Consider the following 15427-nt stretch of genomic DNA (forward strand, 5'->3'; position numbering starts at 1 on the left):
TTCAATGTATTTGTTACAGTCAAATTGGAAACATCTGCTGGCCAATTACATTTGTGTGAATGGATTCAATCTGAGACCATGATCAAACAGATCTGAATGCAAGAGGCCTTACTGCTCTAATTATTGTTATTTTGTTCAATGACGCTTGTTTTATAAAAACAGATCAATTAAAAACATAGTTTACAGCTTTGTGTTTCAATACAGTAGCAGAATGAGAATCACACCCTGTATTCAAAACCGGTATGACACCTCTCTGATACGAGTGGGATGTAACAAGGCAGCGATAGTTCTACTTTGAAAGGTCGATACTGTGTGGAGTAGTCTGCTTCAAGCACAAACCTCTACCTCTACCGCACACAACCTGTCCTGTCCTTTCCTTACTGAAACAAATATGCTTAGTTCAAAACTAGCATTAGAAGAAGGAGTCAATGTGCTACTATATAGGGAACTGTCTAATGTATACGACAGCATGTGTTGTGTTGCATGAGAATATGTGTGATAGATGTTTTATTTCTGTATTTTGTGTTGTCTTGTAAAGCTGCAGAACAGACAGAGTCCAAAACAAATTTCCCTTACGGGACAATGAAGTATATCTTATCTTATCTTATCTTAGTTGTTAATCTAAAGGGCTATAAACATTGAGGACTGATTTAAAAGCAGATGGATTCATGATAAGTGGGAGATGTACTTTACCAAGTGTAAGACAAGTGTGACTCATTTGCTATGAACCTTTTCTGATTTTATCTAAATGTGACCCTAGAGATAACATTACACTTCCTAAACTGATTGAAAGTAATTTACCACTTCTATATGACGTTGACAGTTGCGGAGAGAAGGCTATTGTCAAACTTGCAAATAAAAAATGGTTTGTATCTTTGACACATAGTAGCACCTCAATTTGATGGATGTAAAACTCCAATGAATACTGACACAAACAGATTAGTAACATATGAGCATGATTTAGTGGCTTTTAAACCAAAAACCAAAAGGATGTTCACCCACGATTTTTGCCTGGCTATCCCCAGCCAGAATATTTAAAAATGTACGGTGTGGGGAGTAGGTGGGGGCAGATGCTTATGTGGTGGCTTGGTATGTGTAGTAGACCTCACATAGTGGCTCTGTTCGAAACAGAAGGCAGTTGCCTCACTGGCTTGCTACCGTGATAGACAGGTGCCTCAGAAGGCATCACTTTCAAGTGAAGGAGTCTCTATGAAAGTAGAGTTAGTTTTGAAAGCCTCTTAGGGCAGCATTTACAGCAACATGTGATGTCAGCACGCCGTCTTGCATCTCTCAGTCAGTCACTAGCGTTAGTGTCAGCATGTTAGCTATTGAACAGGCAAATGGCTATCAGATGCCTCAGAAATCATACTAAACAAACTTGGTTGGTTACAGTCACAAAATGTCAATATTTTCAATTTCAGTTACCAAAATTATTTTGGTATTAGCTACCCTGATGACTAATTATATGTATTCTGTGGGTGGGGTCAGCTAGTATTCCACTTTTATGTTAGGTGCGGCAACTGCTACCATAGTTGGGTCAATGAATGAAATATACAGCCTTTGTTATTTCGTCATGGCTAGGAAGTTTCCATTAAATTCAACTTCAACTCCAAGGAGATGCGTACACACTAGTTTGGAGCAACAAAAGGTTTTTTTGCCCACAATATGTGTATTCTTGGAAAAATCACCTGTATTAACATAATACACCAACAAGAATTTATGTGGTTAGGTGTACAGCGCAAAAAATATTAAGTACGGTGCTTTTAAAAGGTACAGTGTGTAAGGATTGAGACTACTCTTCACCTGTCGGATTCAGAGTCTAAAAAAGTAGGGGGCATCTTGTAGGGATGGGTATCGCTACTCGATACCATCATGGTATTGACCGAAACAGCCCAGTATCGTGTAGAATCGAAACGTCTCTAGTCAAACCAATATTTCAATCGATACTTTTTGTAACCAGATTGCGGCAAAAAATTACTATTTGTATGGTTTTGCTTGCAGCCAAATACGCAAGCAAAACACAGAAAGAAAGAGTCCACACATTTTAACAGCTGCTCACCTTCGGCTGCGGTCTCAGGCATGTTCGTCTCTGTTGCAAGTTTATCACCACAAGCTTGGCTTTTGTTGGTTTCATCTTCTGGTATCATTTAACACTTCTCTGTACATTTTTGTTTGCTATTCACATTACTTGTCACTGATTGATCACTGCGCTCCATCACATCAATTAAAGAGGTGGTTTTATGCTCATTTTCAGGTTCAAAATCTTAATTAGGGGTTGTACCAGAACAGGTTTACATGGTTTCATTTTCAAAAAACACCATATTTTTCTCATACTGCACATTGCTGCAGCTCCTCTTTTCACCTTATGTGTTGTACGCTCTGCTCTTGAGCTACAGAGTGACGCATCTTACTTGTACAAAATCTTTGTTGGGAGTTGCACACGCGCAGTTCCCAGGTAAGGACTACTAGCCAATCAGAAGCAGAGAAGGGCGGGTCGTAAGAAACAAGGTAGTGTGATCCAAATCAAAGCCGCTTCAGACTGCGACCGTAACCTAGCAGACGGTATAAGTTACTCAAGTCCACAACCACACAACATCATTGTTCCACATCTTACCATTAGGACTAAACATTGAACTGTTGCCAGTGATCTGACGATCTATGCTGCCTTGCCGAAAAATGCTACCATAGCGAAAATCAATAGACTCGACTCTCCTTGGCCCTGCTCTGTTTTCCATTGCAGACAGTACCCAGAGATAGTACGTAGCTTGTTGTCATAGCGACCCCACACACAACTGCCGCGATGTAATGTTCAATGCGACACACACACCAGCTCTTAAAATATATCTACGGTTAAAATGTTTCAATATTACTCAGAGTATAAAGACAGATAAGCGGTATGAAAACCTTCCAGCTGTGTTTTCCTCTGCTGTTGTTGCTGCAGCGGTCTGTGTGACGGCGGGAGCAGAGGGCTCTGTGAGTGGGCGGCTGGCCGGCCTCACACGCTCCTCCCGTGGGTTGGTACAGGCTTGGCAAGCTTTATGATGCTTTTTCATTGTGATGTCACAAGTAGAGGAAGTGAAGGTCTGGATTACAAACAAACTGTTTTCAAGCAGTTCAGAGCAGAGCTTTCTGTGGGAGATGGGAACTCCCTTTGGGCTGGACTTTGGGCTTTTTCACTTTGCAAACCTGTTACATGCACAAACAATATACATAACTCAATAAAGGAGAGGGAAAAAGCCAAAAAGCATAATACCACCTTTTAAACGCTTTTGCGGCGCTGCAGCTGCTTCAGGTGTAGTCGGTTTGATTGGCTGGACGTGGAGCCTCTCTTTTCCTCTGTTTGCTTCTTTAGAGTCTTTAGTGTAGTTTAGTGACTTGTTTTAACCGACTCATTACTGGTTTTATACTTGTTACTGTCGTATTTGGAGGAGGTTTGCAACTCGCCAATACAGGAAAAGGCACTCGCGGCGATCTTTCACTACAGTTTATTGATCAAAATTTAACAAAATCATTTTCTGTTGTTTACTTTCATCAAATGTATATTCGTTTCCCGCTACTAATTTGGTCACTAAACTATTTCTCTCTCTTATTCAAATATAAAAAAACTCGCAATCTGTTGTCTTTCTCCCTATAATACTACTCATGAGGATGACCTGAGGAGGATACAATTTCCCAATACTTTTATATACTTTTATATATTATTTATTTGAAACAAGAAAAAAAAAAAGATAACCTTGCTTGTCCATAACAACAATAAAAATAATAATAGGCTACCAATCAACTACTATGGTTTCAACAGGTGTCATTTTACGCAAGGTATTGAATAAATAAATAATATGTAAAATATAAGTACTCTATTAGTATCAATATCACTTTAAGGGTACTGGTTTTGGTATCAGTATCATAAAATTTTAAATGATACCCAAACCTAGCATCTTGTCACATTTCAGGATATAACTGCTGCTAACTGCCATAAGCTATTTAGCTCAGTTAGCCATGCAGCTTACTTAGCGGTACTATTAGCTGACTGAGTCCGTACTGGAGGCAGGCGAGCATGCAATGGAACCGGGCTCAGCAGCAGACTTTATAGGGATTACGGCCGGGCCAAACAGCCTCAGAGACAGACAGAGTCCAGTTTGACAAGTGGCCAGTTTGACAAATACAGTGGCTCCAACCAAGACTCTTGACTCTGGGCGGGAACAGGAGAGGAGTGAGAGGGTGCCCGGACATCAGAAAGGCAGCCACAGTGTGTAGAGACAGAATATTTTCAAATGTAACTTTGTGAATTAAGGGTTTTGTTGTGGTGACAGCCCGGCTGACGGTGAGTGTCCTGGTTTTTTCTTGGTCTGTGTCCATTCTGTCCTGATCCCTAACAGGTTTATTTCGACCAAACCAGAGATGGTGATTGTTGGAACACTGGAAAGACTAACCCAAGAAGCTTTTGGTGAGTTTATTTTGTTTCTGTTGAGTTTAAATAATGTGTGTTTTACAAATTGTTAACAAGGCAATAGTAGTTCACAATATTTAGTTAATAATAGATAAGAAAAATAGGTGTAAGAAGATTTCCTTTATTGACATCTTGTGAGTTTATTTTGTTTATTTATTAGACTAAAAAAGCTATCTAAGCATCATCAGCTGAAACGCGGAACACTGATTGCCGCCATAGACAATGTTAATGATTTCACTAGATGCGCCACAGCGGGTTTCAGAAGCCTTCCAGAAGTGACTCTCCGCGGAGAATACACAGCTGGTTTAATTAAAATCAGACACAAAAATAGCATAGAGAATCCGGTCAATTTTCAAAATTAAAAACCCTGGGAAGGTAAAATGCTTCTCTCTTGAAAAGCTTCTGGTGGGATGTGAAGTAGTGCAGAGGGTGAAATAAAACCACATTGCAGCCATAACACGACCATGCCCGATGGAATCCAGCTGTAAGACTTTTGTTTGTGTTAACAATAAACCAATCATCCCATGTAAGCCACTACATACTGGTACATGCGACCAGCAACAGTAATAAATGGATTCATTTAGGATGTTCATCTTTAAAATTATCATATCTACTTTGGTCTATTAAGAAAGTACAATTTGACTGCTAAAGTGTTATTCACTTCATTTTGATTTTTGTTTTTTGTTTTAAGTTTTACTTGGTGGTCCGCAGTAATTTCCTAATGTTCCATAGTTAAAATGGCCTTTGAAAGCCAGCAGTGCCAGATGTCTTTTTTTACTTTAATGTCATGGTAGAGTAATGAATAAATGAGTAGTCTTTCAAGTCTTAAAAGTTGTAGGTGATTAAAAATGATTTTAATCATAACTTTATATCTCTCTGTGTGGATTTAATTTACTGTCAGGGAAAGTGCGATGTTGTGGTGAGTTGCTGAAGGTCCCGGCCCTCTTTCACAATGACCTGCTGTTCTGGGGGGTTCCGTACTAAGGTCTGCAAACATAGAATTTCCCTCGTTGCATAACAATTTCCTCTGGGGAAATGAAAGTTTACAGCCCTGAAATGCATCAAGTTCAACTGCGTGTTCCCCCTCCCCCTGAGGACCTCCCCTTTCTCCCGCTGCGCCAAGACCACCTTTCCACATCGCACGAGACTTTCAAGCCTCTCTCTCTGTTTATTTTCACTTGACTTACTTTGTCATCCTCCCCTTTCTGGTTGTCTCACTCCATCCTCCCCTGCAGTGCTCTTCACAGCCAGTGACTTTGACCTTGTCTACACATCCTGTTTACAATATGGGACACATGTTTTTTGTGTTCATGCCCCCACACAATGCAAATATAACACTGCTGTTCTAAAACAATGCCATGAATAGTAAATCATTGTCAAAGAGTCATTATTCATCCAATGAGGTCCATCAAACTACACAGTAGCCCTTTAGCTGCTTATTTGAACAAAGGAAATGAAGTATAGAGATGAACAAACAATACTAACAATGTAATGTAATTTGTAAAAGTGTACTTTTGCTGTGGTTTAAAACCACAGCAGACCACTATAACTATTGATGTTCTATCAGCTAATATAGAATTTTTGATTCCATTATTATTAACCTTTACATTTGACCAAAGTTATGATTCAATCTGCTAAGCGATTACAGATATGTAATTATTAAGACAAAATAACAACTATTTTGCTGTTGAAACAATCTACTTGCATACGTTCAGTGATGACATTACAAGGTGATATTTTTTACTGTAAAGACACTGTCAAGATGCTGCCAAGAGTACAGCTGGTTTCATAATTTTGAGTTTTGATAACTAATGAACAGCAGATGAAGAAAAGTGCACGGGAATCCCACATGTTGTAAGAAGAAAAAGTATTACAATGATTTGTGATTTCAGGAGCATTTTATTAAACAAAATATGTTCATCTGGGAATACCATGTAAGTATAATTTATATGTCTGGCATTCCTGGGTTACGTCTTGACAATTTGCCCTCATTCTCATTGGCTTCAGCCCCTTTTCGTCCTGCTGGGAGTACACAGCCTTGAGTCTGAAATGTGTTTACATTTTGAGCATGTTACAAATTATCTGCTAAGACTAACTTTGCGTGACTTGGCAGAAGCCTTCACCTTACTCAGATGTTGTTTGGGTCAAATGTATTTTAGGGGTTGGCTCTCAATTTGACTGTTTTTATCTGACAGGGGGTTCTCCAAGCCAGATGTGAACCCATGCAAAAGGTAAAGCTGGTGCTCTGTGTTGGGGGGTAGAGGGGGGTGTGCCTGCATGTGTTCATACGTATTTATGTGAGTAATCTCACAACTGTGGCAAGCAGGGTAGCAGGAATACAGGGGAAAGACCCAGTGCAGACTATTGAGGCATATGAGATGGGAGACAGGCAAAGGTCAAAACCAGAAGGCGGTCCAACACAGTCAAAGAAATACAATAAGAAGCAGGCAGGAATCCAAAGTCCCATAACAGGCAAAAGGTCAAAGGAAAAGTTCAAACACACAGGTCAGGCAGGCAGAAATAGGTTCCAGACACAGGTCTCAGGTAAACAGATTACAGGTACAGATGCAATAGAGCTAAGACATGAAGCACAAAGTAACATAACATACAATCTGGCAAGGAAAAAAAGGAGGTGAACTTGTTTATCTGATGAGTGGCTGTTGAGAGAAGAAATTGCAGGTGAGGGGTGGCTACAGTAGGCCAGGGAACTGAAGGGCTGATAAGAGAAGTGGGAATAGGTATACAGATGGTTCGGGCAGCCAGGTGATGGGGAAAGGAGGGAAAGTTTGAGGGCATCTGATGGACAGCTGATGGAGTCGTGGCTAGAGACAGGGACAGATAGAGATAATAATGCAGAGGGCTACGGATGAGAGTGTGTGGCTGCAGGATAGGACCGAGAGGCAAACTCTGACACGTAGGGTGTAGGCACCCTGTCAATATGTCTGCGATATTTTTCTGCACCGAACAGACTGCATTTATACTCAATACAAACAAATTAATTGAATTAATGTAACATTTGACAATGTGTATTTTTATTTGCCATCATAAATGAATAGATTTATCCTCTTGTTGTATTACCACATCTCATTGTCCCTGATCAGATTGATTGATCTTATTCATGTAAATCATGCATTGAGAATTATCCAAGGATGCTAATGTTTTCTCAAATGTTTCTTTCCAATGTGTATTCAATCTTTTTAAAGACAACATTATCAGATTTGAATATGCTATCATTAAATCAGCTAAGCTGTAAAATGGACTGCTTAATATTTCCAGAGGATTGCTGTAATATCAGAGTTTAAGACAGTGTAGTTACTCAGTGTGTGATACATTTTATCTACAGGAATTATAGATTTAGAGGCTAAATAACCAAACTTTTATCAAATAATATTTGAAGATTAGGTTAGGTCTAGGCAGTTAGCACTGTCGCCTCACAGCAAGAAGGTCATGGGTTCAAACTCCGGCCTTTCTGTGTGGAGTTTGCAGGTTCTCTCCGTGTGCTCCAGCTTCCTCCCACCATCCAAAGACATGCAGGCTAGGTTAATTGGTGGCACCAAAACTTTCCTTAGGTGTGGATGTGTGAGTGGTTGTCTGTCTATGTGTGGCCCTGCGATGGACTGGCGACCTGTCCAGGGTGTACCCCGCCTTTTGCCGATGTCACAGGACATAGGATAGGATAAGGATAAGCAGCTGACGATGGATAGATGGAGGTTAGGTCTAATCCTCACACATTTTCTAATAAGATCAAAATCACAGAAAATAACATGATACATTTTGTACTTATTTATCATAATACCCTTTTGTCATGTTCCAAAAATTAGGCCAAATTATGTGAGATTACAGATATTTAAAGAGGTGGTATTATGCTCATTTTCAGGTTCAAAATCTTATTTAGAGGTTGAACCAGAACATGTTTACATGGTTTAATTTTCAAAATCACCATATTTTTCTCATACTGCACATTGCATCCTCTTTTCACCCTGTGTGTTGTACGCTCCACTCTTGAGCTACAGAGTGACGCATCTTACTTGTACAAAATCTTTGTTGGGAGTTGCACACGCGCAGTTCCCAGGTAAGGACTACTAGCCAATCAGAAGCAGAGAAGGGTGGGTCGTAAGAAACAAGGTAGTGTGATCCAAATCAAAGCCGCTTCAGACTGCGACCGTAACAGATGGTATAAGTTACTCACAAGGTCACAACCTCACAACATCATTGTTCCATATTTTACCATAAACCACTGTAAAAATCACCATATTTCAACTCAATTTTACATAAAATTTGGACAAACAATTTGAACTTTCACATCAGGTGTAACATTAGCATTATAGTTTTAACTTTAGCTGTGTTAGCCAACGTTTACAACAACTCCGCAATTGAACAGTCTGAAGTTACATTGCCGTGTTTATTTTGAATATAATTCACAACCAATAAAGCATACTTCCAGGTTGTGATTGTGAATTTCCAGGCCCAAACAGAGTTGGAGTTGCATCATCTTTTAGGACTAAACGTTGAACTGTTGCCGGTGTTCTGACGATCTATGCTGCCTTACCGAAAAATACTACCATAGCGCAAATCGATAGCCTCGACTCAACTCGGCCCTGCTCTGTTTTCCATTGCAGTACCCAGAGATAGTACGTAGCTTGTCGTCATAGCAACGAAACACTCAACTGCCGCGACGTAATGTTCAATGCAACACACACACCAGCGATCCACACAGCTTTCTCTTTTTTAAGTTAAAACGTTTCAACATTCCTCAGAATGTAAAGACAGATAAGCGGTATGAAAACCTTCCAGCTGTGTTTTCCTCTGCTGTTGTTGCTGCAGCGGTCTGTGTGACGGCGGGAGCAGAGGGCTCTGTGAGCGGGCGGCTGGCCGGCCTCACACGCTCCTCTCGCGGGTTGGCACAGGCTTCCCCCGCAGCCACTTGCGGAGCTCCTCAACTCCGAAAATATTCAAGCACATTTTTGTTCCGCCATCACTTCTCATAAAACTGTCAATATTCAAAATCTACACAGCTGATTTCTCACCTCAAAAATTCTCAGAAGTGGATTTAGTGATGAAATTACATACGAAAACAGTAAAATATAAAATTTTCTGTTGGTGGCCACTGTCAGGCGCACACAATGATGATGCAGTGAATAGAGAATATTCTCTCTGACCAATCAGCAGTCTGTCGTGTTTTCACGTTACATTTTAGTATCCCTCAGCTCACTTGGAACCTCGACGGAGGTGATACAAAAAAAACATTTCTACAATGGAAACCCAAACAAAGGCGAGTGAAGGGCCTCCGCTCAGACTAGCTTGGTTTGAGGGCGTGCCTGACCCTGCTAGCCGCTTGACAAGCTTTCTGACGCGATTTCATTGTGACGTCACAAGTAAAGGAAGTGAAGGGCTGGACTACAAACGAACTGTTTTCAAGCGGCCATTTGGGCTGGACTTTGGGCTTTTTCACTTTGCAAACCTGTTACATGCACAAAAAAGATATATAACTCAATAAAGGAGAGGGAAAAAGCCAAAAAGCATAATACCACCTCTTTATAAACTTATGATTGAATAACAAGGTCAACATTCTTAGTAATAGTTGGCATGCACATAGTAAAAAAACTTTATCAAAAATATTTCTCAATTTTGATTTATTGAGTTTTCGAGTGTGTGTTGATTTTTTTAATCACAGTGTGTCAGCAGAGTACAATTCTCTCTTCATCTTAAGCCACAACTTGTTGCTCAGCTTCGTAGTTTCATGTGTGTCAGAATAAAGGCACGGTTCATATGCAGAGTTTCTTCCTGAAGTTGCATGAAGCAGTATTTCTCACAATCGAATGATTTCCAATAATGTGAAATCGTTGCTAGTACTGCCAAATCCATTAAGAATTAACACTGCTCACACGTTACCAGGCGTCTGGTGTGAAATAATGGCTTGCTGACATGCAGAGTGGTACATTTTGCAAGTCAAAGAGTTTCATATTTTTCTAAAAAACTGTCAGACCAAAGAAGGAAAAAGTTCTTGTGATTATTAGAAAAATGACACAAAAGATAACTGTTGCTTTCTTTCTACTGGATGTGTAAGAAGGCAGTTTCTTGTTAATATGTTAGCCTAAAGAACTTCATGAAATAGTTCCTGTGAGTTTGTGATCAAATAACCCATTATTGCAGTCTTTAATACTATACTTCAACAGTTGCACATTCTATGATCCAGGTAGAACAATGCACATTGTAAGGGAAATGGACACTCATCTGTTTTATAAAACAAATAACTTACAAACATGAATGACAATGCACTGTAATGTTCTCCAGTATTGGGAAATTGCAGTGGTAGCATGTAGAGTTGGCCTTTGAGATTGCAATGAGTGTTTGATTAGGTGTTGTCAAAATAAATGGAGCTTCTGGTACATTTTTGTCATAGTCATGCTTACTAAAAATGGGAATGTCTTAACACAAACTAAAAAAATCTCCCTATAAATAAATATGTGCTCTTTTAGTGAAGAGACTGCATGGCATGCACATTTATTATGTTGTTCACTTTGTATTTTAATCTGGATGTATTTTCAGCAGCAACAGAATATTTTAGCATTTCAAAATCACACCTTGATAATTAAGAGGGAACAGATACAATGCACTTGAACAGAGGTTTCAATGCAAGAAGGACAGACAGATCAAAACAGATGATTCACAGGTCATTCACACACTTTAGTTTTACTGAACATGCTATTGTAATTCATTGTGCCTCAGTTATGTGTGCTCTGGACAATTGTACCATTAAAAAAGACAAGTCCAGCTTGCTTCAGCACATCTTTGTCAAGCCAAATCTCTATTCTGGACCTTTCTGTTGATCATACAGGTCTCCTCATCTGGATGGGTGTCATCTTTGGAAAAGGATACAGTCCCGACTGTGTGTAATACACTTTACTGTTTTATAAGAAAATACTTAACTGTTTTATAAGTAAATATAATATTTAACTTAAAATAATAAGAATATTGAGTAGACTTTTTGTTGGTTTTACAGTCTGTGCAACAGGTGAAGCTATTTCAAATATTTCAGTATTGTTTCAGAATCTTATTTGAGGATGTTTGGAGTAGTTTAATGTGCCCATCTGAAATTATGAACATAACATAATAAATCTACACATGGAGAGTGGAGCATGATGTTGGTAATGTGTTAATATGTCTCTGTTAACATATATAATATGTGATTGAAATAATACACAATTTGCGACCCATGGTTTTTTAGTCCACCCTCCTTTCCTCCTCTCTGCACTTCATAGGGATAAAGTGGGATGCTATGTGCTCCCTCCTGGTCTTCTTCCCTCGCACTGGTTTTCCCTTCTGAGACAAGGCTATGAACATTTCTTTGCCGTTATTAGTCCTCTTTACAGAGGAGTAAGCATTGAAGTAGTTTTCTAGGAAAACCTCCTTGAAGTTGCAGGTTTCATTGTAGATCCTCTGTAAAGGATAAGACAAACATCACAGCATTAATACATTCCAATCTGCTGTTAGTTCTTGATCTTAATTATTCAAATTCATATTTAGTAAAAAATTCTAAAAGTGCTTGACTGTGGCTGAGCTGACAGTGTATGACTTTTCTCACTGAGGAAAAATATTACCTTGCCTTGCAGATGTCCAGTCCTGTTCATAGAGATATAATACTGACTCTTCACGCCTTTGATAGCCAGTATGCCCCCCTCAGACACTGTCCTGATCTCCAGGATACCTGCCAGACAATCACACATTTAGGAAAATGAGACATATTACAGGACAGATAAGACACTATTGCCACCCAGCCTTCAGTCCAGCTCCACATTGCTCTCAACATTTATCTTCATTAACAAATGGGATGGACATTCCTGTGGTTAATCAGTCTGGTTTCTCTGGCTTAATTCAAGCCTTGTTAACTGGCCTGGGTGGCCATTACACAAACCACAACCTATGCCATAGAACATGTGGGAGACAGATTAGGCCTCTCTCTCCTGGGACTGAGAGAACTATGTCCTTGCATGTGCTTTGCACGCTACATTTTAGAACTGCTCTTCAAATTTGTGGGAGAGTACTTTTTTGGTTTGATATTTTTATTATTTTATTATGCAATATATGTGAACAATATTTGCACTAGTGAGTACAGGATGGTGTTTCAACTCATTTGAAACTGAAGGAGCTAATAACCTATCTTGCAAGACTTTAAAATAAAAATACATTTTACTTTAATCAACAGATTTGCAGATCACTGACTATTAGTCCAACAGTCATACAGGTATAATTTAAAAAAACTGTTAGATAACATAGGAAAAGCTATTATGATATACTGTTTGCCAAGTTATTGTAATTGAAGGTATGATGTTGCTATTGATATATTATATACTGATTGGAAAGTCCAAAACCAGTATCAGTAAAACTAAGATGAACACAAAAATGTACATTTCAAGGACGCTGACAAATTGCAGATAATACATTTTTAGGTAAAATAAAAAACCTTGTTGTTCATTTTTACATATTGCAGAAAGTATTTCATTTGACAGAGAGAAAAAATGGCAGAACTCTATTAAAGCTCTTCAGACTGACATAAAGCATGCTGCATTATAGCATTTGATCACAAACAGATGGCAGTCTCCTGATCTTGGAATGCTCTTTGTGCCCTGCTTGCACTTGATATTTTACTTAATATTACTGCCCTTTATGTGCTCATATTTATTTAACCCTACTTTTCTATTCCCCTATTTGTTTTTATTGTCATGCTTTGACGTGAACGTGATCCCAAAGAACACACACTACAAGAGCTGCAAATCTTAATTTGTAAATCCCTTATACATTTAGAGTCAATGGACCATTCATTTCCTAATTAACCGTTTATTTCTCAAGTTGGGATTTCAGCCTGAGTTTATAGCTACGATGAATGTATTTTTATGGTTGTTAAGAAGCATAACACCTTATAGCATGCGCTCATAGCGCAGAAGTGCTATTCCCATAATATTACATGTAAAAGCTACAGTTGTTTGGTATACTGTGAAAAGATGGAACACACACACACACACACACACACACACACACACACACACACACACACACACACACACACACACACACAGTTAACATTTTGGCTCTGACACAGATAGCCTCTCAGGCTATCCTCAGCTCGAACAGATTTGTTGTCACTCAGTGATCCAGTCCCTTGCTAAGTAAACTAATTTGTGGGGTAATCCCTAATCCAGTTTTTTTTCTGAAGAGGGTTTTAATCTAGTGTTTACATTTGCTGGGGAGAATGTTGCAGTAAGCCTTCCAGTAAATGTATACTATGGAATATGAGATTAATATTGGCTGCTTCATACTAAATACCTTGACACGTAATGTCTAGCAAATTAATTTTTATAACCTTTATGTACTTTGTTTTCACATACAAATGCAATCCTTATCTGCACTACAACTATAAAATATTTTATATCTTTATCAGATTATCTGTATTTCACTTTGGCATTTACCTCGTTACAGTGAATGTAATAGCTGGTAAACAGTACAATCAGTCTCTCAATTATTTTTATTTGGCTGCACCTGACACTGGGTCTATTATGCCACAAACTGAGCAATTTAGTAGATAACTAGGCTTAAACATACTAAGACCCACTTATATAGTTACTGTTTAAATTCCCTGTTTTCCGGTTGTCATGCTGTGGTTTATAATTATATTGTTGACTGCCTACTTGGAATTGTATATGCTCTTTGGTGAGGCGTAACACACCTTTTCATTGTTGTTATCACACTTTGGTTAAAATCAAATTTTGTTGTTTAGGATTTGTTTACACATTCAGAAGAAGAGTTCACTGGTACCCCTGACCAGAACGCACACTCTTTTTTTTAGAAACATATCTACAGCACAACTGTTTTTTTCTGTGTTAAGCATTTAATTCTCTATACAGTATATTGTTGATAGAAAAGTTTCAAATAAATCACAAAATCTTCATTGTAAACATTTTTAATTTTCAATCTCAACAACCGTTTCAAATATATTAAAGTTAGAAAAACCTGTGTGGTGCAAGAGATGGGTTTACTGGAGGTAACACGGAATGTGGAAGCCAAAAATTATGCAGCTCCAAGTTTCTCGTTTTGCTTCTCATCTTTTTTCTTTCTGTTTTTGTAAAAAAAAAAAAACTTATGTAATCAGTTTTTCAGGACTTGTTCACTACAGCCAAAAAGTATGACTCACTGATTTATTACATATATATCTGTCCATGCTGTTCTCTTCAAAGACTTATTGGTTGTGCTTTTAGCGTGCGATTGTCAGCCACAAATGGGTGTGTGTTTTTTTTTGTCTTTCATTGCCAGTTGTTGCACAAGCATCTTTTCCATCCACTTTGAGGCATTTCCCTGTCAAGCCAACATTCCAGCCACAGCCACATTGTCAGATAGGAGGAAATGATAACTACTTCACCATGACAGATTTCCAGTGATATCAGAAAACTCAAACTTTGGAAAATGTTAGCTTTAAAGCAATAACATTAACAATTAACCACGTTAAATTACAATGACCAAGGCTAGGAAATAAAATTAGCCATTCAGTAGTTAACTGGCATGCATTATTTCGCAAATTTTGCTTTTAATTGTATGTAACAGTAATTTTAGACTGGACACAGCATGATGGCTGTCTCTGTGTGAGATGTCAGTTGCTTACCAGAGGTTCATCAGAAGGTGAATATCTTTAATTTTTCCATTTCTAATATTCATGCCAATTCTTTGTCCCAAGATCTTATTCTAACACTACACGTTTGTGGGAGAATAAATCAGGCTGAACAAGTGTGAGTCTGTGCCAGTGTGAGTCAGAGGTTACAGGCCCAGCACCCATCAGTATCAAGACCTTTCTGTTCTCTTAATTACAGCCTGTGTTTATGTGTGTTATGGTTTAACAAGCCAAAGCCTCCACCTGCTTCATTTTACCTCTGTCACTTTGGATGCTCTAAAAGAGACACATGGCCCATTAACACTGTGATTACACTGCAG

General features: G+C 38.7%; 1 protein-coding gene and 1 long non-coding RNA gene across 2 annotated transcripts; one reads left to right on the top strand and one right to left on the bottom strand.

Moving 5' to 3' along the window:
- The first annotated feature begins 3893 nt into the window (after positions 1-3893).
- LOC123958814 lies at positions 3894-5817 on the top strand. Its single transcript, XR_006822163.1, has 3 exons — positions 3894-4246; positions 4377-4444; positions 5349-5817. It is a non-coding gene; the product is annotated as an uncharacterized LOC123958814 (long non-coding RNA).
- Positions 5818-11108: 5291 nt separating this feature from the next.
- On the bottom strand, positions 11109-12174 carry LOC123959282 (fibroblast growth factor 7-like). The gene is made up of 2 exons (XM_046033236.1): positions 12049-12174; positions 11109-11887 (listed from the first exon to the last, which is right to left on the bottom strand). Exons 1-2 carry the CDS (start codon positions 12172-12174, stop codon positions 11672-11674), a joined length of 342 nt encoding a protein of 113 aa, XP_045889192.1. The 3' UTR covers positions 11109-11671.
- Between the last annotated feature and the right edge of the window lie 3253 nt (positions 12175-15427).

The sequence above is a fragment of the Micropterus dolomieu genome, linkage group LG20 (genome assembly GCF_021292245.1).
Source record: "Micropterus dolomieu isolate WLL.071019.BEF.003 ecotype Adirondacks linkage group LG20, ASM2129224v1, whole genome shotgun sequence".
NCBI lineage: Eukaryota > Metazoa > Chordata > Actinopteri > Centrarchiformes > Centrarchidae > Micropterus > Micropterus dolomieu.